This window comes from Anabas testudineus, chromosome 14 (genome assembly GCF_900324465.2).
Source record: "Anabas testudineus chromosome 14, fAnaTes1.2, whole genome shotgun sequence".
Lineage (NCBI taxonomy): Eukaryota > Metazoa > Chordata > Actinopteri > Anabantiformes > Anabantidae > Anabas > Anabas testudineus.
The window spans coordinates 1,047,703-1,071,327 of record NC_046623.1 but is presented as its reverse complement, the minus strand read 5'-3'; the positions used below and the strand labels follow the sequence as shown (position 1 = coordinate 1,071,327).

At 38.7% G+C, this 23,625-nt stretch overlaps 1 protein-coding gene across 1 annotated transcript in view; it reads right to left on the bottom strand.

Annotated features, from left to right (window-relative positions):
* The window catches only part of ntm (neurotrimin), a 343,077-nt gene extending 329,037 nt beyond the window's left edge, over positions 1 to 14,040 (bottom strand). The window contains exon 1 of the mRNA XM_026370325.1: positions 13,889 to 14,040. Coding sequence (XP_026226110.1) covers positions 13,889 to 13,949 — 61 coding nt within the window. The 5' untranslated portion in view covers positions 13,950 to 14,040. The remainder of the gene's footprint in view (positions 1 to 13,888) is intronic.
* Positions 14,041 to 23,625: the final 9,585 nt, after the last annotated feature.

The following is a 23,625-nucleotide window of genomic DNA, read 5'->3' as shown; positions in this document are numbered from 1 at the left end:
TGCTATTATTATTATTATTATTATTATTATTATTATTATTATTATTATTTATGCACGTACAGATTCCAACAATAATTGCGTGTGTGTATTCACATATAGCCTCACCTTTTTTTTATTATCTGCCTATCTGAAGGAACTGTTCACTGTGAATATTAAGATGAGATGGCTGACAGGTTTGCATTATCAGGCTGTGACAGACTAGATTGAATATGCAGACCATAATGAAATGTCACATCATGCTTTAAGTATGTCGTTGACTTTTTTACATCACATACAGAATAACCAGCAGATAGATAATTGCCACATCACACTGAACAGTGAGTCACACTACTGTTGTAAACATAAAGTAGTCTTCTCGATACAAGCTCACATTAAGGTCCATTCCAATAAAATGCAAGCAGTTGTGCCATATGTGATGCTTCCAGCTCTGCAGCTTCTGTCATACAAACATTTAACAAAGCATTTTTAAAAGCAGACATCTGTCTGATACAGCACAAAAAATAACTATTTCACTTGGATTTGCTGCTCCCTATAACAAGTCTATGGCTGAATAAACAATAGAGTAACTCATGACATTGTCTATGTAAATGTGCATGATATGCATCGATGCATCACAATGTTTACATTCATCCCTAATTATGGCAGCTCCCACTTCCTGACATACTGAAAGTGCATCTTTATCCTAAAAAGACTTCTTGTTGAGATTCCTAAAATGGAGATAAAAAAAAAAAAACTGGTGCTATGTACTTTGTAAAACAGATATGGCCTCACACATCTCACAACAAAACATCCTGGGGCTTTCCACCTTAAGATGACAAGGCAGCCAGATAGGTATTTATTGCGGTGAGCTTTGTCTGATTGTTGGCTTGCATTTGTGCCTGAGGAGTCGTTGGGTTCTTATCTGTTATATTTCAGATGAGATCAAAATCAGAAACTCCCAAAAGTAGATGCTAATGGCTTTATGGTAACACCAATTTAAAGTTGTCAGCAGTTTGTTTATTCGCATATACAGTACATAGTTCTACAGTATCAGACAACAAGAACACAGATTTTTTTATTGCCAGTGTGCTGCACATCAGCATAAGGATAAATAATAGAAACTACAAATGTTTTAATACAATCAGAGCTGGCCATGTTAGACATTTAGACTAAATGTCTGGGAACTAAGATCAGTTGCCAGAGTTTTGGGAGAGAAATGTTCCACTCTTGAATAATATAGGAATCTAACCGCTCAACAGTCCTGATTCGACTTTGTTGCATTTTGCATTTTTTAAAGATTTTTTCATTTGGTGAAAAATCTGGAGTGCAGACATTCTGACTCTTCTACTATTCTCACTGTTTTCTAAAGTTCTACAGTGTTTATGTTACATTTGTGCATGTTACCAGGCTTATATCATAGAGTCATATGGCATGTCTACAACAGAAGCATAGCATAAACAGTCAAATGTGAGAACATTCATGTCTGCATTATACTGTGTGTGTGTGTGTGTGTGTGTGTGTGTGTGTGTGTGTGTGTGTGTGTGTGTGTGTGTGTGTGTGTGTGTGTGTGTGTTCACTCACACACTGGATGCACTTTTACAAAGAGTACAGAGAGGAGCCTAGAGGGCACAGTTGATAAGAGAAAAATGCTGTTCAAAAGTAAACGGCAGTAGTGTTTTCTGCTTGATGAATAAAAAGTGGCCAAATTTTTTTGGACAAACATGCACAAAGTTGGTTTCTTCTTGTAACCTCAGCTCTATAATTGTATGCATATTAGTAGCACTGGAATCTAGACAGTTTCAAGTATTCCTCTGTTTTCTCTAGAAATCCTTGTACTACTACTGGTTTGGTGCAATAAGTGTTTTATACATGTGGACAAAGAATAGACACCAAACATTTAGGCTGTGGCAGCTATATTAGTAAAAATACAAGCATATTGGTTGTGTAATGTGTGTATGAAATAAGGTTGTTATTGTTATGTTTATCATCATTATTATTATTATTATTATTATTATTATTATTATTATTATTATTATTATTATTATTATTATTATTATTATTATTAATATTATTATTATTATTATTATTGGGCAGAATCACATAGTAGTCGCTGATTTTATGGCTATTTTGGTTGCACTCTTTGTTGGATTTGTAGCATTCTTGTAGATTTGGACAGTAATCAGCAAGCCTTTTAATAGACAAGCTTGATTATCAAGGCTTTTGGTGTTCAGGACAACAATATACTGTCATTTCTAAACCCCAAAAGATTCTAACATTACGAGAGGGAAAAAAACACCAAAAAGTGTTTTGTCAATTTCAGACAATGCTTTTTTTTTTTTTTTTTCTATAATAAACAGTGTGTTATAGCAAGAATAGGAAAAGGCTTAGCAGAAATCACAGCAAGGGGATTTTGATTAATGAGAAACATTCATTTTTGTATTGACCATTTAAAAGACTATTAAGATTGCCACTCAAGCATTGAGCATTAATTATAAGACAGGCCTACATAAGCCTCCATGAAATTTAATGAGCATTGTAAAGTCTGAAGTAATGCAAGGAGCTTCATAGTGAATGAGGTTGTAAATGAAGTCCTGCAACAACAGACATATTAAACTTTTTATTGCCAGGGCACATACTAATGATATGTTCAATGTTTGCTGATGAAAGTTTTTGGTATTCCTACACAATCACTGCTCCCAGTAATTAAAAGATATTGGGAAATAAAATTAATAATAAAAATACTGCTCTTGTTAGGGGCTTAAACATTCTGACTGCATGTAGCTAGTGGTGAAATAAATTTCAGCTTGTTTATGTTTGTAAAATTTTGAAAGTAGACCCAAAAAGTTATGTAGATGTAGAGTTTGTGTTAAATTCAAAATAGCTATTTTCACATTAATGAATATATTATTGGATTCCAATTTCTATTGTGCTTTTATCACAATTCAGTCTTACAGCCCATAAAGATGAAGCTATTCTAATAAAGTTCCAAATCTACTAACAAAGTAAATATTTCTTCCTAATACCTAGACCTTCTTAGAGACAGACAGCGGTTTGCGGTATCTGTTGCATGACAAAATCGAACTTCCCTACTCCACCCTGATGTTAACTCCAGATAAAAGTGGTCTCCTGACACTTTTTGTAAAACCATGTCAAAGTGATTAAGCACCCTGAATTATACCAGGTGTTGCACAGTCACATACATTAAACGTGCTGTTGGTCATCAGTGATGCTTTACCACCAGGAAGCCAAAACAAATTGAAAGCTGTACATCCACTTAGCTCCGTGCGTGTGCTCTAATCAACCTGTTAAATGGCATCAGGGTCCATCTTAGACAGCTGCTGCTGACGTGATTGTAATTGAAATCTACTTTAGTACTTAAGTGCCAACTCACAACCACAACACTCCATCTTAGATGCCAAGAAGCAACATCTCTCAGATTAAAGCTTGTCTAGGCACTCAGCCTACACTGTATTACAACAAGTTTCCTTAGCCTGCCACTGCATAAATATTCATGAACACAGGGCCGGTCTGTGAATGTCATGTGCTTTGTTTCTCCAGCTGAATCACTCTAGACTAAAACATAACTGTCATAACATCCATAATGCAGAAAATCCTAATCCTGGTTAAATATTCATGAGTTTGCACATTCTAAACGTGGACCTGTAAATTCATGCACTCACGAAAAACAAACAGCAACACAGAGCCTCCTAAGGCTCATAACTCCTCTCTACTGCCTTTCCTACCAGATCTTTAATCGGTTAACTTTATATTCATCAATCACAAGGTTAGGATAGTGATTCAGATAATATCAGCACGCTCTGTCTTCCCCTAGTGGGAAATCTGGATTACCTCTGTGTACTGAAGTGGGCAAAACTATGTCATAACAGTGTGTGGTAGTAAGACAGAGGAAGACAGAGATAAAGGAATGATGAGCTGCTCAGAACAACTTTACAGGGCAATTGTGAGGTTTTTAATATTAGCTTCAATGAAGATTCCTGCTCTCAACTAACACAGTCACAGCACTAATTGAAATATTATCTCCTGCTTTAAGATCCCAATGAAGATCACAGATTATTCCATAGAACATGTACTTGTTAACCACTAACTCGTCCATCTGCTGCAAAATGACAACCATACCACTGTGCCAGTACACAGCAGCTTCTCAACTGTGAGGTACCTCCTTGCTATTAAGGCATGAGGGCAGGTCAAATCTCAAGTGGCCTCCTTATCACATTGTCGATGTCAAGGATCCAGACAGATGATGGTGTGTGATTTATATTAGTATCTAGTACCCACCCACCTAAAATGTCTGTTTCCCTCCCTTGAGATTTCAAATCAGATAAAAAGAACATATAGAAGATTTAGGGAAGTATCTCAGTCTGTAAAAGCTGAAAGACTGGGAATTATCCACAATCAAGTGTGTGTGGAACATTATCAGAAACAGATTGATGGTATCAGTAGTACAGGCAGTGCAGGCAGAGGAGGGGTGCCATTGGTGCAATTACAAATTCTAGACACAAGAACTACAGGTAAGCTTATTAAAATGCAGACAATGGACACCTGTCTCCTAGAAATCAGAAACACTGTGACAGAAACAGAACAAAACACTTTTTGCTAATCTGTTGAGGATATGTTGTTAATTTAAATGTATGGTATGTCACAATTACAAATCTTTTTGTTATTGAATGTACAATAACATGTTCAGAGATAATGTGTGTTCTGCAAAACAGCATCCTCTTGCAGTGACTACAGAGTTATTAAACCAATTTATGGTTATGTTTAGACTTACAACAATTGATTAAGGTAGGAGAAAGATCATCATTAATTATTTATGCTGTAGCATTATCCTACATTACTGCAGCATAGATTATTTGCTAGATAAATACAGCTTCAACTTATGTCATTATCCACTGACCTCAGATCTGGGTGACTCTGAATGTTTTTTTTTTCCCCCTTCTTGGTTTTATGGATGCTAATCTGCTTTAAATTACCATTTCACAAACACCACTGAAGAACCCATGCTTTTATATGCACATATTCAATCACCTATGACTTTGAAAACATAACTAGCTCCTTGTTTTAGCAACCTGTATCCACCCCACATCTTGATAATCCTTCACAAAAATTGGCCAAGTATGATGCCAGGTGCCACCAAATAATTCCATGTAACAAATAAAAAAGAGGAGCCATTGATGTCATCTTGTTTGCCAATGCCAGAAAGACTAGTCAATGCTCCTGTACCATTTCATATGAACAGACATAATTGACAACAAACAGCGTCTTGACTTCACTGTACCACTTTCACTTATCTTTGCCCCAACCCCAAACCCTTGGTGCTTCAAAGTGGCAGCCTGTCCACAATGCAATTTTCCCACTCTGCAACTAATAAAGGTTTCTAATCCAAAGCTATTCACTGGTACTGGTTACACTGTCAGCCATGCTTGTTTTTTACTGCCTGTTTTAGGCTCTGCTCTACCATACTAAGGTCACTTAACAAAGAAACTATAATAACTACATTGCGGTCAATAGCCTCTGCTTACCAGTGACAACATAGTTTACACACTTCTGTCCAGACTCATATTTTAATAAGTTTAGGCATGAGTCCAAGTTGATGTTGGTACTAGATGTAATTAAATTCCTTCCTGCATTTTAGCAAAATAACATTGATGGAAATAGGACACACATAAGTGTGAGTGAGTCAGGTCAGCTGCATAGCAGCTCTGCCATCGGTGTGTGAATGTGTGTGTGCTTGTGTGTGTGAATGGGTGAATGAGACGCAGTGTAAAGCGCTTTGAGTACCAGCTAGGTAGAAAAGCGCTATATGAGTGAGGAGCATTTACCATTTACATAAGGGCACAGTGACCTTGACATAGAGCAACAAATTCTAATCAGTTCATCCTTTACATCAAGTGAAAAAAAAAAAGAAATTCCCTTAAGGTCGGACAGATAAGCTGAAATCATAATGTCTCACGCACTGGATATCACCAACATGGAGGAATAAGAAGCTTCTATATGTAAGCTTTGACATCTCTGCAGTCTCCTCACATGAAACTGAAAATACCACACTGTGCTTCTGATCCAAAACAACAGCTAGTACTAATCTAAGACAAGATATGTTCTGATCAACTATGAGCTGGTTTCCTAATTGCCAGTCCCCCCATATCTTTAGCTGCCCTGTATGATGCATGTTTTATGATGAAAGACAAATAAATACTAACGACAGACAAAAAAAATCATTTAGTGTGAATTTGTTGTCTTGTTCCAGTGAAAACAAAGATGCAGCAGATCTGCATTTCACACTGGGTAGTCATCTTGCAAACTCTGGAAAATCCTGGAAGCAGTAGCTGAGTTTATTTTTCTTCAAAAAAGTGTTGTTTGAAAACTTCAAACAACAGATGTTATATTGGATTATGCAAATTTGATGTAGAAAGTGGCAATAAAATCTAAAAACATCTAGCAACAATACAGTATCTGCTTCGCAGAATTTGTGTAAAACTTGGTAAATAGGCATCTTTGCCTCTTAACAATTTTGTCTTATCTTCAACTTATCTTATCTTCAACAAAACTTTTATTCCAAAAACCAAAAAAACAGAACAGTTGAAAACTCTGTGCTTCAAAGAAAAACTTCTCAACAGCCTTAGCATCCCTTTAAGCTAAAGGAAAATGATATACATCCATATATAAAGCTGCTTACATGGACAGACACTGCAAAGTGTAAGCTGTGAGTTTTTAAGGAGGCGGCATTTCTTCGACACAACAACCTGGTGAATGGACACAGTCGGAAGTCACTATCCCTGTTGCTTATTAATCAGCTCTCCTTGGCAAGGTCCCTTGTGGCCACCCAGTCACATGACCACTTCAATGAGACTTGGAAAACTATGTGAGGGAGGAAAAGCTTCTCAATAAGCTTAGCCTTTGTACTTCCATGCAAATGTATGTATTGCTACTGCATGATGACACTGCATTTTTATGATATTCAGTCAGTGAAAGTGAATCCATGTGCTAACTATGGACTTTATTCAGCACATTTGCATCACCTACAGTATGAAAAATAAGCAAAAGCCTGATTCAGATTTTATTGTCTGCCCATGATAGATTTATCCAGCTGTGTTTATCTGCATTTCAAATATCAAGAAGTCTGTGGATCCATCCAATTCCTTCTTCTAGTGGGCCTTGTGTCATCTTATATCTTGGAAGAGAAAAGTAGAGAAATTGTTGTAAAAAGTAAGTAATATTATAATTATATTCAAGAGATATGGTTTTATCAGCATCTCCTGAGACTTGTTGTTTTTGTTATTTGCCGATTTGTCAATTTCATACCCAGTGCGGCCACAGTTGTCAAAGCCTTCATTGAAATTCCAGCTCTGCAAATTGATTGCTGACACTAAGTATGAATAAATCGATCCAACTTCCATTAAACTCATACAACAAACTTTTTACAACCCAGAAGTCATTCATTAGTCATATGAAGCACACACAAACAAAAAAAAAACCCTTACAAAATGTAACACATAGATTGTTTCTCACCACAGGAATGAAAATAAAAACAACTGGATAACAATTAGCAATTTGCCTTTTGCAAAAACAAATATTGTCTCTTATTGTTTCCATGAAATAATTCTCAGTTACAGACACTCATCATCTCTTAATCTGTCTAATTTATTTTCTAAGTAAAAAGCTGTATGTTTTTAAAAAAAAACAGCATGAAGCTTAATAATAAAAATCATATCCAGTCCGATGTCTTCACTCGTTATTAGCATCAATAACAAAAAAACACTGTAGTAGCCTGTAAAGTACTCTAGAGATAAATAGTTAATTCCTAAGTGCATTTTGTTACATGATCCAGTATTTTTCTCATTTCATAGATATTATGTCCAGATATTTTCAATTCAAACAGAAGAAGCAGAAATACCATTTTAGCTTAGTTGAATGACCAGAGTACAAAGTACTATGTGACAATTTGGATTTGAGGTACAGAGGGCATTGCAAAAAAAAAACACATACCACAAAACTAACTTTCTATTCAACATTGACTTAGGTTGGAAGCCTTAGATATGCGGTCTATAGTTACGTCTGATAGGGACCTTGGGCCTTGTCTGCTTTTCTGACAGAACAAAAAACCATCAACAGTGCTACTGAAGTATCCATTATTATACAGACTCAAGCCTATGTACAGTACAACTGATACTATATGTACTGTAATGATGTTTTTACTCATTGATTCCAACTTGCTGTAACTTGTATTAACAGCAGTGAACTAAAGACCCAGGTTGATAAAAGAAATTAGTGCAACAAATCGATGGTCCGTCGAAACCAGTAACATTCCCAAATCAGCCATGCAGATTGACAGAATGTCTATTTCACACAGTTAGTATAAAGGTATTACTTGAGGAAGGTTCAGGAAAAGCACATTAGAAAAATACACATATAATGAGAGCATCTGAGGGCAAACTCTTGCTCTCCAGCTGAGAAGTACCTGGCTTTAATATCTCATGGCCAATTTACAAGACATTCACTTATAAAATTTGGACATCACGCCACTTTTCACAGATGGTGATATCTACCTGCCATTGTCAGCCATCTGCCTGCTCTGCTCGTACATCTTGCAGCGTGGCTTTTGTGCGGACTGTGTGCCGGGACACAGACACAGACACAGACATTTTTTACAGCTACAGCTCTGCCTCTTTTTCCTTGAGATCCCTACTGAGTAGCTGAATCCCTGTGATAAGAACGGAAAACACTCTACCCATCAACAATGATCTCAATGTCTTCAACAAAAGGCTGCATACAACGAGCACACCGCGGCCCACTTACAGCCACCCCTATCCATCTCTGCTCTCTCAGCTGGTCATCCAATAACAGCTGTTGCTCAAAATTGTGATCTAACCAGCTATAATTCATGTCTTTGGCTGACACGGCCTCGTGGACCAACGGGGCACAATGCACAGGCCTGCAAGGGTTTGGGCCAAAAAAAAACCCTCAAGAGTTTGCACTGCATCCTGGCAACACAGTCAGTACTGTCTTCTCCCAGCCACATAGAGAGAAAGAGGGAGGGAAGAAGCCCTTTTAGACAATGAGGCTGCCTCATTACCAGTGTTTATCTTAAGCTGGATTAATACTCCAGAAAGCAATGCTCTTCTTTTCTTTGTCAGGAAAAGAACATGTGTCGCTTTGTTTTGGGTGGTTTGTTACAGGGCTTTGCTGCTTTTTCAAATTTTTGTTCTCTATTCATTTCGTTTCCTTTTTTGCAACTTTTGTTTCCTTCTTGCAAACACACAACACCCACTGACGGCAGTGTACGATTGCTTCGTACCTTCCCCTTCAGATGCTGCTGGAGTTTGTTCGCAGAAGATGATCAACAATTGGGGTTTCAGATCCCTCCTGCTTTAAGGAAGAATTCTGAAGCTGCTTGCATATTCAATGCACTCATGTAAACAGTGAAAGCAGCTGCAGATAAGAAAAAGGTACCCTATATTTCCAGTTGCATGACAGTCTACTGCTTGACCTTACAGAAAACATGAAAAGATCTGTAGAGCTCATTCCAGGCACGCGTTCCTTATACTCCTGCTTGCTTTTATGTGTGACTTGCATGTCAAGCATAAATCAGTTCTGTCAGTGAATGAATACAACTGCCTGTGCCAAGCAAACAAGCAGGCAGAAAATAATGCAAACTATGCATTCAATGAGAGCCACAGTAAAGATAACCGTGACATATTACACATATTTCCCCATTGCACATGAGAAAGCCAAAGCAAAGAGCTGCATAATGTTGTACTGCGTGTGATGTCAAGTGCCTCTTGGAATTTTTGCTTTTTTTTTTTCATTTAAAATAAATGAAAGAAAGAAAAAGACATATGCCAAAATGCATCAACATAAATCAGAAGTGATCTGCATTTTGGCCAAAGCCTCCCACCCTCTCTCCAGTGAGCTGACACAGCCCCACAGCAAATTTAGCCTGCGGCTCATCCCCTCGAGGTGCAACGAGAAGCGCTTCAAGCAGTTATTCGTGTCGACTGCCATCCAGATGTACAGTGCTTCCTGCCACAGTGACTGCAGCCTCAGTCAGCCAACTAACAGAGCACTTCATCCCGGGCAGCTCTTACTGTCTCTATCAATCGCTCTGGATTGTTTTTCTCTGCTCCTGTGATCTGCCTTGCCTTGCCTTGTCCACATCCACCGCACCTGCCTTGTTTCTGACCTGCAGGGACTCCTGCATATTTCTCTACATATCCGTATGAGCAAAAACATCCCTTTCTTTCACGAAGTCACAATGTGCACAAGCTGCTTCTATTCGTGATATCTTACAGCGAGATCAATCCACAACAATAGGTGAATGTGAATATGAACGTATACTGCTTAATGCTAATGGCAGGCTAAATAGCTCTAAGCTGTGTTCTGACAAAAAACATTAAGAGGTCAGTCAAGACAGCTCAGGATTTGGATCAGCTCTATTTTTGTTCATACAAATCCTTTAAAAAATGTCTGGATTGAATTGTATTGGACTGTGTCTAGTTCCAACACTGTAGGATCTTACCTCTGTAATGTTTCAGACAGTGAATATGAATAACTCCAACATGTAATAGTCTGACTGATCCACCTGAGCTGTCAGAAACAGACATCGCTTCAGGTGACAGTTTAGGGGGGAAAGGACGTCTTGTTTCTGTTAAAAAAAACATATCCGCATTTGGTCTTTCCTTGTCTCTTTAGCCTTACATCTTTCCTTCCATCCTTGGTAGGGAGAGACTAAGACGAAAAGGAAAAGATGCAATTAAGGAAAAAGTGGATGCAATTGAGATAATTGTACCTCATGAGCACTCCCCCGACATTACTATTGTGTGCAGAAGTGCAAAACACTTTCTTACCACAGCTGGAAGAGAAGCAGGCTTCTGACAGAGAAGTTAGCAAAACTCTGCAACTTTCTGTTTCTGTTACTGATGCCAGCAGCAGATCACCATATATTAATTCATTAACTAAATTACCATGTCTAAAGGCCAAATCAAAGTTTTGCCCATTGTCTGGTTAATGGGCTGTTTTTAAGCTGCTGTCTGCACTTGGCCAACGCTGGTTTATTTGCAAAAGGAGCTTCTTTCTCGATGAGTTGTCTCAATTTAATTAATCCACCACTAAAAACCAAAATGTTCTGGCTTCTCAGCCAACAAAAGGTGATTACAGATCAACTGAACTGAATCCCTCAGTGTATAACTATATCATTTGCATATGTTAAAAGCTAACTGGGTTCAAAAAAGGGATTTAATAAAATGCTGCAGTATCCTTTCTCAACTCTAAGCACAACCAGTAAATGAAATCCAGCCTATTTTCCAATCAGAGCTGCTCCTGCTCTTGTACCCTACATACATCTGCTCGTCTGCTCGTCTTATTTTTATTCATTTATTTATTATCATTCCTGTGTTCTCTGGTCGTGTTTGTTATCTTATCAAAACCACTCTATATTTGCATCATCCTTATCGGTGCCCTATTCTGTAGCTGCGGTGACCCAATTTCCCCAAGGGGACATTTAACTTTCATCTAATCTAATCTAACACATCTCTGATTGTGCAAGAGATCTGCTGATATGCAAATGACTTCAGCACAATTTCAGTGCTGTCTGGAAAATGGATAGGAGCAGAAATGTGGAGGAGAAGGGACGTTTCTTTCCGAGCTGTATTAAATGCAGACATTTTAAATCACGCCACAAAGTGACACAAAACAGAACACTGTCTCCCTAGCTGCTCATTCCAGCCGTAATTTGTGTGTTTTTCTAAATAGCGTCAGGTAAGCAGAGGTGTTCCTTCAATTGGCGCCATTTCTGCAAAATAATGACTGCACTAACTACAGTATATTGCAACATAGGTTTGGATTTATTATAGTGGGGAGTTTTATTAAGTTGAGTTAAAGCAAGCTCTCTTTGGTCTACTAAACCACACAGAATGAGTCACTCGTCTTCCTCTTACAACTATCACGTCTCAAATACATAATTAGGTTGAAAAGTAGGGAGAGTCTACAGTGTATCATGTAACATCAGAGTTTCAGTTGAGCAGTGTAGCTCATGGTATTTAGTGCAACCATTGTTCAGTACAGCTTATGATGGTATAAAGACTGTAATTGAAATGAAATATGGCGACTTTCTTTTAATGCAGAATTAGATAATGGGATCAAATAAATTAACTGCTCGGTTTACGAAGCTTAATTACTGTTTTACAGCCGCTACTTTTTCAGTTATTATCTGGCAAAAAGCTGTTTGGAGCCTGTATATGTTAGTTAAAGTTAACCCCCACAATGGAGATCTGATCCTTTCTGTGCATGCCTACAACATACTCACAGACAGAGAACATCTCTGCAGCGACAGATATCCCTGAACCCTCTCACGAGACCACGTTAAGATGCTGACTTTCCCCCATTTCAATAGAAAAGTGAGATTAACGTGGGCCAAGTGTCGCTGCAGCGGAGTACAGAGCACAGAATGCACAGAGCAAAGTACCCTCTTTCCATCCTTATCCTCTATTTCAATTCATTTAAAGCGAAAGCTGCCGAAACATGCTTCATTTTATTTGCTGATACTTTGATTTCCATGGATCATAGAATTTTTATTTCTCTTTCGTATGAGCAGGTTCATTAAAACACTTATTATTGAACAGAGTACTCATCTTTATTGTTAGTACGAGCCTAAAATTACCACAGGCTGTATTTAGAAGCTAAATATGAGCCATTGAGCAATTCAGCATTTGAAAAGTTATGTGTTTCAATAATCAATAGATTAGTTAACTAGTTAGTCTTAGATTGCAGCCCTCAGGTATGCTATACATCATTGTTTAGCTCTCTGTAAATGCTGAGCTGCTCTGTTTTGTGCAGGAGTTCGGCTCCTCACATCCTGGAGGGCAGCATTATGTGTGGCTGTAAAGAGCAAAGGGGCTGCAGGCCAAATAAAATATAGTGAGGCTTAGAGGGCTGATAAATAAAAGACACCCCTCTTTGCTGTCCTCCCTATGTTCATTCATTGGTCTGTCCACTCATTTGTTTAACTGTTCACTTGTGGGGCATTATCGAAAGAGGATTTGGAAGCATTAATCTTATTGTGTACTGATGATGGAGCTTGAAGGAAAAAAAAAACAAAGGTAAACACACATTAGGTTGATTAGCGCTGATAAAGGTGACCCTTTCATTTTCCTTAGGTGACCGTTATTTGCACGCCTCAGTGTCCAGCCACAATCTGGACTGAATTTCTAATGTCAGGTGTAAACAAGGTCAGAAAGACTGAGCTGCTTCACTGTTCTCCCTCCCAGCAGCAAAGCCCTCCTGCCTGCTCGGAGAATACATGGCTTAACTTGGATGACCTGCCCGCGAAGTCATTGTGGATTAACAACTAATGCTTAATCAACTTTGCAGCAAAGACCTCCCGTCCAGGAGATTTAGTCTGCGTCAAGATGATCCTCGGACAGCAGGAGCCGCAAGCGCAAAAAGCGCAATTGGCACAGCGCAGGTGCGTTCAAAGAAAGAGCTGTGACTATAGCTTTTAGAGACAGAATGATGCACAGACTGCTTCTTTTATTTCTTTTATTTCTCTGAGATGCAAAAATGAACAACTAAGCTGAACTAAACCAGCAGCTGAGAATCACCTTGACGGGATTAAACTTCCCCACAAGAGAAAAGGCTGCAGACAATTTTAACTGCTGCAAAAACACATGCAGAGCACACCCGGATACTTAGAGAGTCAAGTCACTAGCACCCAAACAGCTCAGCTGCTCCTCACTAATCACTCCGTTTAAGCTGCGCCTCAGCATCCGGATGTCAAATGTAGGCAGAAGACTGCACCGTGCAAAGGGAACTTCAAACACTGACACACAGCCTCGTCCAAGCAGAGTGAAACCCAGCGATAACAAGTGCTCCCAGGGCAACACAGCCCATCACTTACCTTGCTCCATCAGCAGGACGGTCATCCCGACCAGCACAGCCCAGTACACGGGGTTCTTCATGTTTTAGGGGATCTGACGTGTCTGTGCAGTGTGATGTCTGGGAATAAAAATTAGCCTGCGAGTGTCTGAAAATCCCGAAAAGTGCTTTTCTTCAAGTCCCCGGTGCTCCTGTCTGACTGTAAAGCATCCACCAACGCAGCGCTCAACAAAGTCCCTCCTTCAACTGCGAGGTTATTGGCAGCGCCGCCGCGGGCAAGCTAGCGACAATCACAGCCACCACTTCCGGTTTGCCTTTTCAGGTAAAAGACGCTTACGAGCGTTCAGGGGTTCGTGTACTCATAAAGCAGAAGCTGGGCTTTTAATTTGGTGGGAAAAGCGACCCGTTTCCTGCCCTGACCCGGTTGCATGTAGCTAGCTTAAAGTAGCTGTCAGCGATGATCCTGGCGTGTCGGCAGTCCGCTCACTAATGACACCCGGCATGTTTTAATTAGTTTGCTCTCATGCTGCTTTTGTTTGAATTAAGCAAAAAGTGAACAACTTCTGTGACGCACGATCTCCATGTAGGCATCGTTTCCGGATTTTGCTGTCAGTATAAGAGGCGGCATAGCCTATAATAAGATGCTTTAGCCGCGCTTAATGCAACAAGTACCACTGTGAACAGCGGCACTTGAACGCCCCATGTACCTGAGAGGCTTCCTCTCACCTGGACGCAACGACACGCTGAGCTCCTCCAACATCACAGGGAACAAGAGCCCCTTTAAGTCCTGATAATTAGAGCTACATTCATAGATTTATGCCCAGCAGACAATAATGTTATCCATGTTAGTTATGAAGAATCACATTCCTTAATTCTCCCAAGATGAATTGTGAACTTGTATCTTTTAATAAAGCTTTAATTTTAGCATCCTTCATTTCAAAATTAAATGAAGTGGTCAGCAGTCCCACTTCAGCACTCGCCACAAGGTCACGGGTTCGAACCCACCTGCATAGGGTTCTTTTGGGTGCTCCGGTTTCCCCACACAGACCAAAGGCATGTCATGCTCGTACACGTTCATGACAGTGAGTATGTGTGTCAGCCCTGTGATACGGTTAAATTCCTTAATTATCAATCAAGTGTCACTGGGATAAGGGGTCTTTTTTCAAAAAAAAAAAAAAAGAAAAAGTAAAAGTATGCACCTTTCCCAAAATCAATGACTTGTGTTGTCTTTTCTGACCTGGTTTAATTTAGGCAGAACAGTTGCCTAAATGCCATGTCATGGAACAGATCTACTTTGGAATATGTTCTGAGCTGGACACAGCTGTTCAATTCACTGTTGCTGGTTGACAAGAAAACCGGCATGAAGCAGGAGTTCAGTGAGCGCTGAAGGGGTACACTTGATAATGACGATTTTGGTAACGTCTGGCATCTGCTACGAAATGCAGCTTGAAAAAATATGAATACATCATGATTTTAATTAATACATGATTAAAAACTCTGGGGCACCAAGGGCAGTCAGACTTTTCTTGTACACGGCAGGGGCTGGTTTTATTGTTTTGTAATGTTTATTTTAACTTATACAAGCATTTGCCTGGATTTTATTTTGTTTAGTTTGTTTTGTTTAGTTTATGGACAGTGTTCATTTGTTAGGTCTAGGTTTTAACTTATACTGTAGCTCTTTTAATAAATGGGTCCTTCTTTTAGGAACATATTGATAGACCTCACCGTCTCAATTGCACATTTAACCCTTATTTTGACTTTTACTTGTGCTTTCTGCACCACTTTGTTTCTCAGTGTACACTTTTACTGTAATATCCAGGCCCACTAGGAAAGATCATGGTACTAGCAACTTATTTTTTTTCTTATAGCTGAAACCTTGAGATTTCTGTGCTAGTTTATAGATGCATTGTATTAGGTTTGTTTTTATTAATGGTTTTAGTTTGGTGTACCCCAGTTGAACATCTCTGTCTTTCTTACAAACCTACTTGGCTTTTACACAAGTTCAGTTACACTAAGCTATGGTTTATAGCCCTAAAACAAACAGTGACCATCATTTACCACAAGCTGTTTCTCAGCCCTGAGGGCTGGGACACTCTAGTCTAGATGGCCACAAGATAAATTCAAGGGGTCACAAAGATCATGGATCATTTCCAGTTTTCTCATTCTTCTTTCTATTGGGATCAAGTCTGCTGTATAGTTTCACATCTTCACGCTTCAAAAAGTAGCAGTTAGGTTGGGTCCCTAATAAAGATGATTGAGTGAAGCTCAATATACTTTGTAAATTATTGTTAGTGGGGGGATCGTGAATGATGGACGAATCAGAGGCACCGCATCTACAATGTAGCACTGAGGAAGTGTATGCATTATCACTGAAATACTGCACAGCAATCACAGCAAATATAAAGCCGGGCTGTCATGGTTGAGTAGCAGAAGGCGGCTTTGCAGAGGACGGTGAAATCGCAATCAGGCACATTAACACAGCTGGTAGGAGTGTGCAAAGCACAGGTACTAATAGAGTGGGCAGCCACTAACACTGATCAACAATAATCTACAATCAACTTGTTTGACTATGTTTTGCAGCATTTGAATGGCTCTTAAATAAAGAAGAACATTAGAGAAATTTGTTTGGGCATAAGAGCCAGGGCCAAACTAACATAAAATATGTTTTCTCATTGGTACAGTCTGAAGTACTGTGTTTTTGAAGGACAATGTCATTCATGGTTTTTTTAAATAGAAAATGTCCATCAGTAAAACACTTACATTTTTTATTTTATTTTTTGCAACATTTATATCAAAGTTCATGTTCAAGGCTATTTTCAAAACACCACAATTAGGAGCCTAACCTTGTGAAAATGTGCTCCCATTTAACAACTAATTTCTCAGTAAAACCTTTAATTTTCCTGTAATTCACCATGTTTTACCCTTTGTCTGCACACACCCACATGTACACACACATTTGAAGCCTGGTTGCCAGTTGTATAATTGAACCTGCTTTTAATAACATATTGAGGAGCTTGTTACAACAGAATGGGCATAATTAATTAATGCTTCCAAGCTCTTCTGCCTCTGTTTTCAAATGGAGAATGGAGTGTGCAGTCACTGTTTGAGTTAACAATACATCATACAAGGCCAGGCTAGCATGTTGGGCATGGGGCTGTTTTTCACTCTCTACTCCAGTTAAAACAAGGGCTACCTTAGTGTGAGTAGTAGAAGAGCATATCAAATAATTCTTATCTCACCACTGACACACTGCATTTCAGAATGGGTTCCATCTTAAATGTAAATCAGTTCATTTCATCGTCTTCAGTGGTGTGGAAGGAGACAGGAAATGTCTTATAAAGGTCCAGATTTAACAAGCTGTCCAAACCTTGTAACAAAATATGTCACTGTTAGGCTACAGATGCAAACATGTGAACACTGACATTCGAGCACATTGTGGTGTGTCATTTGAAAAATCCTACTTGATGCAAGCACAAGCTGCAGTTAAGAGTTAAGAGTGTACGTTCATTAAGTCCACCAGGGAAATACATAGCGCCTTTCGGGCCACTTGCATGAACAATATTTGGGCTCCTTCAAACACAACAATAGTGTTTTCTGATTTGCCAACACTGTCACTAAGGTTTTATAAAAGAAAAAAAACATCATCTTAACCAAAACCATTCTTCCTCCAGGACCTTCCCACACTGTATTGCTACAGATGAGGAAAATGGTTATATGGGCTGCACTTCAGTGCCATGATAAAACTGGGACATGGAGTAAATCCACTGCATTTTGAAGGGGGTTAAGAGGCTGGCATACCCACTGTTCAAGCAAATTAGCTCTGAGCTAAAGCAAAACCACTTTGTTACACTGTTAACTTAGCTCTGCAGGACATTCAAATAAAATGGAATGTGATCATAAATGTGACTTTAGTTTGCAAATATAGAAAGAGGACAAAATACCAGAGAGAGATTTTCCTTTTTCGGTAGAGACCATGAGGGCATCCGATCAAATTATGAGTGATCATGTACAACAGCTTATGCACCATATGAAAATAAGCTGTGTTCAGGTCGGTCAAGAATATAAATCTCACTGACACAGTCTGACAATTCCTGCCTTTCAAAATAAATTCTTATTTTTCAAGAAATCTAACCTGACCTATCTAAGATGGAGGACAGCGCCTCAATTAAGTGACCCACATTATATTTCTCCCCAGCTGTAAAGCAGGTTATGTGACAGTGTTACAGTGTTGTGCTTGATGATATATGACATGACTGTTTTTGAATGGTCTGTGCTCCAACTTCCTATTCACATGTACCCAGCAAATCAGATTTTACTACACTTCAGTATTTCTTTATGTCGAAGGTGTAATTTGAACATTATGTATGGATTTATGGGATGATTAACATGGAGCGTTGTAGAAGTTGCTGTCTTTTACCTAATGTGAACATACTGTAACAAAACTGCAAAACGGTGGCTTTGTTTATGTATGTAAGTACTTACAACTTGTTTTCCTATATTAAAAGTGACAGTATAGGTGCTTACTATGACACATAATTATGTTTTCCAGTTATCTCAGCTAATCCTCTAAAATGATAAAGCTCTAAGACACAGTTCTTGCTGTATGACTAGAATCAGATGATGATGTTGTAAAGTGAGGTGTGAAGTAAATGTAGGGAGGAGGGTGAGGTGAATGGGTGGGTAAAAAACAACAACAACAACAATTAAATTAACAATTATTATTATTATACCCTTGGGGAATTTCTTTGTGGACAGGCTGCCCCCTTGAGGTGCCAAGGTTTTGGGGTTTAGTTAAACGTCCATTTTTGGAATTAATGACTACAGTAAGACTACTAATTATCAAAAAATAAAATCCACACCTTTCTGGCCCAGTTTTGACATCACTGCCTGTTACAGGCTATGATTTATTACAGAGCTGCAGAACTGATTTATTTGGAGTGGGTTGTTGGTTTTGCTGATGTTGTTGCATCGTTTCAGACTCCAGTGTTTTATCCTCTCTCATGTCTGAATGTATTACTTAAATTAATAAGAGCAAAGCTTTTGTCCAAAGCTCCATTCATTCATTTTCCTTTCAGCCTAAAATTAGTTGGATGAAATCTCCGACTGAAGTGTTCTTTCTTGGATTTGATTAAAACACGACTAAAATGTTCACAGCATTGTTGTCATATTGATAAATGAGTGTGTAAAAGAGAAAGAAAAGAAAGAGAGACGAGAAGCCCAATATTAGTGTTAGTCAAAGACAAACTAAATAAAAATACTTTTAACATGATCTTTTTTTCTAGAATAATTGTTTGTTTCTTTGTCATTTGTAACTTTTATTCTCTAATATCTATGGCAATCTATCAGTGTGACATATGTAGGCCAACTTAACAGAAAGGATTTGACTTATTTCCATGTTATATAACAGGGACTGACAGTCTGTCATTCTATGGAGAAGAGAAGCTGCTGATGGAAAAGAGATTTGTTCGTCCACGTCCAGTGTTCTGTTTTTTAGACGTGTATTTGCTTTTTGAGAGTGACTTCTGTCTATCATGTCAAGTTCTTTAGCTCAAAATATGCCTTTTTTTATTACATTCATGCACTTCTTTCTCATTGTTTAATATTATGAACCTATGCCTCTGTTTTCTGTATAGATGTGAAAAAATGACACTAATGTTTAACTACAACAAAAACAAACTATAAAATTAATTAATTAATTATATAGATATAGATATAGATATAGATATAGATAGCACTGCACTGCAAGTCCCCACTAACCAGTGATAATACTAATAATGAATACTTTATTGACCCCCTTGGGGAAATTTTGGTTGGACAGCTGCCAGACAGTACATGTCTGCTCTATTAGGGGTTTTGGTGTCTTGTTCAAGGACACCAAAGCAAGTAGCCAGGAGGAAGTGGGAATCAAACCACTCACCCTTGGGTTTGTAGACGACTGCTCTACCACCTGTGAATAAGTATCCAGGCGTTCCTGCAATATAGCATTGACAAGAATGGGATATAAGGTAACAGTTCATTCTTGACAATTTGCACCAGATTTGATGAAATTCCCTTGATGTGTTGGGAGTGATTTACAGCGTAAGTCCCCCAAATTAACAGTATACTATTCTGAAATATTGGTGTACTTGTACAGTAAATTAAAGCATTGCCAACATCTTTATACACTTTGGTTTTAACATGTAGAAATGACAGCAGTCTTTATATCTTTCATTGATGATATAACTGCTAATATATATACCAAAATGAATTCTTAAGTCTACAGTATAGACACGTCCTATAGTGAATTCCCTTGTAGTTATTTCTAGAGCAAGATAATGGTCTCATCTTGCTGAAACTTCACAGGGATTCTTCAAAGTTGAAAAATAGACTATTAACTATTTTTTTGCACTAGTCAGTCACCCAGTCTGAACCCAACTGAGCTACTTTTCACAGTTTGAAGAGAAAACTCAAGGATGCAATCCTGAAACCTGCAGGAGCTAAAAGACAGCTGCAATACAGGCCTGACAGAGCATCATCAGAGACATTACCCAGCAACTGGTGATGTCTGTGTAATCCAGACTTCAAGCTGCTATTGTACACAAAGAGTAAACAATAGTACACAACATGTAGATTCTCGTTTACATGATTTACACATTTTATACATCACATGGCCCTGACATGTTTGAAACATGCTACATGGTATAACAGCTTTTCACATACCTAAAAAAGAAAATTCAGTGCATACATGGATTGTTTCATGTTATTATATTTGTTGGGTGAATGTCAAACGTTTAGGAATTTACAGCCTAAACATTCACAGGAATTATTCTGCAGTTTTACAAATGGAAAACTGTACCATAAGTGTCCTTGATTTCTTTTGGCATGGGCCCCACATTTGTCAAATCAACATTAAAACTGAATCAGTATCCATCAGAATGACAATCTCCTGCAAACTGCACAGACTGTTCCAACACCTGCCTGTGAAATCAAATGGAGGCTCTGCCAGTTTCTGCAACATTAAATCCAGACAGAGCTGACGATCCTTTCATTTATTCATTGTGTAGTAATTGCCTACTTCTGAACCAGTATTTACATATTTCTATTGAATACGCTCTTCAAACCTACACTTTGGATTCACTAAATTGCACACTGAGTCACGTATGGCAGTGATTCTTCCCATTCTGTTTCTCTACTGGACATCCACACAGGATTGAGTTCACGGGAAAAGAAAATATGAGAAGGTGAGTTATTCACTGGTGCTTTCCACTTGTCATGGCTCCACCATAAACAGCTTTCATTTGTATGCTCACCTGCTCTTTTGATCATTCTCACACGATCAAATCCTTATGTCAATTTCTGACTATAGAAATAAAAACTATGTACTGTATTTTTCATACACAGCAGAATTAATTCATTTACCCTGTGAGTGTTAAATTTAACACTGGAAAAGTGTCTAAATGTGTCCACACTTAAGTATTAAACAAACAGTTTTGAAGTGGAACTGATTTAACATTTACCTAGAATTATTTTAGGTTGGAAGAAGTTGAAAAGGAGCCCAGCCTTCCAATGAGTGGTGTGGATAGTAGAGTTAAAACCAACACTGCCAGATTACACTCGACTCCCATGTACTAACACTACTTGAATTATGCATGCTACCTCTCGGATGATATAGTGTCAGTGAGAAGAGGAGTCTTTAAACTGCAAAGAATTATGATCCTCAGATGCACAGTACTCAGGAACTCAAATCCATCGCATCGGGGGAAGCGCCTGACCTTGAAAGAAACTACTCCCCTCATTCCCACATTTGAACTCTAGCTCTCAAACATTTCTCTTACTCTTGGATGGTGGGTTTGTTGTGGCTCTCGGTGGCTACTGAAGCTGTACGCATGTGAAAGAACATTAATTTGTTCACAAATCACTGCATCCAAGTTTTACTAGTTTCCTTCAAGAAGGCTCAGGCCAATAAAAGAATTAATTTAGTTCGATCTCTTCCCTCTGTTTGCTTTGGATGTCTGCTCCTCTCCGTTCCTCAAGGGGAAGCACGTCCTCGGTGATGTTGCCGTTGATAAATAGCTTCTAAGCATCTTTTGATGAGACGGTAAAATACCCTGCTAGAGATTCCGAAGGGCTCCTCAATATGTTATGGATGGTGAGTTCCCCAGCTATCACTTGCTTCAATTACTGGAGCTGCAGGAGGGAGTCAATAAAACCCTCACTTTCCTGAATCCAGCAGAAGTTATGAATGTGTCCTTCAGGTTCAGGTGCCTTGTTCAAACCAGCACTATTACTGCACTTTTATACAGACACCATCAATCTGATCGTCTGTGTTTGGATGAGTCTGTAGACGGAGGGTCAAGATACCCACCGGAGTCAGCACCGGTGAGCAATAGGTAGCTACACTGAGGAAAAGACCAACTACTCCAACATTTGCCTTTAGAGAGTGAGTGAATGCTTTAAGATCAATATCAATCAAACATATTCAGTTGCAAAGGTCAGCAACCCAAAGAAAATGGCCCGTGCCTTTGTTCAGTGCTGTTGCACTGGCAAAATATTTACTGCTGCACTGTGCTAGAGGGAGGGATACTAATCAAATCTTAAAATGTCAGGCCCACTGCACTAGAGCTTAAAGACTGACATGAAGAAATGTGATGGGTTATCACCTGCCACATCCCCATCAGAATCCAACAGAAAATGAACACGGAGAGCTTCTTGAAGCCAGTCCAACAAAAATGTATGTTTCATCACGAGTGAATTTCCATGAATTTGAAACTGGTTTTCATGTTCCGATCTGTGCTGCACCCACCACTTCTACTTTTGTAATGTGCAGTAATAATTTGAATAACAGTGGGTGTCACTGTCAACCCTGAAAGCTCTGAGCAGTTTACATGCATAACTGTTCCCTACTTGTTCAGTTTGAAAGCTGTGGGGTTTCTGAAAACTCTGTCAGTCACCAAGTTGTTCGTGCCAACACCACACCCACTGATGTCTGCTGCTGGACTTTTATTTTTTATTCCACTGTGTTATAATGGATCTGTTCTCTTTATTCTGTGAGCGCAAGCTTTTAATTTAACTTAGCAACATTTTTTATTGGCTGTGATGTTTGTGAATGCTAATTCTGAAAGATCACCAGTCAGATATTGGGTCATCAGCTCAACAAAGTCTTTTTGTTCTGGTATTTTATGTTGGTGGTGTTTGCCAGCTACTAACAGGGGCATCATTAGTACATCAGGAGCTCAATCTTTTGACAGGAGCCCCCCACCCTAATCAGCTACCAAATAACCTAACAACATAAATAAATGCTTAACTGTGCTGGCAACATAAACACGAAGAAGAAAAAACACAATTAATCAATTTCACTTGCAAAGTGTAACCTCAGCACTTAGTCATTAGTCATACAATGCAAATTAATTTCCAGCAGAACAGTGTGTTTGGCAAAAAGGGGGAAATGTATAACACTGTGATGTTCCACTCCTAAAACCCATCCATGAACACACAACAATTCAAATACCAAAATAAACATGAAATGTAAATGCATTTACATCTTTAAGAGTGAACACCCTCAGAAACATGCTACATGGAGGAATTTAGTTAAGGAACACTTAATAGACACAATATGGTGTGTTAAGAAGCACCACATACAACACAATGGATTTTGGTTTAGTCCTTGCATAAGATGTCTGTGACCAATACAAGATGAGGCTGGTCAATAAAGTTTAGAATCAACTATAAATAACATTGGAGCTTTCAAAGTCTTGTCCATTGTCACACTGACAGCGCCTT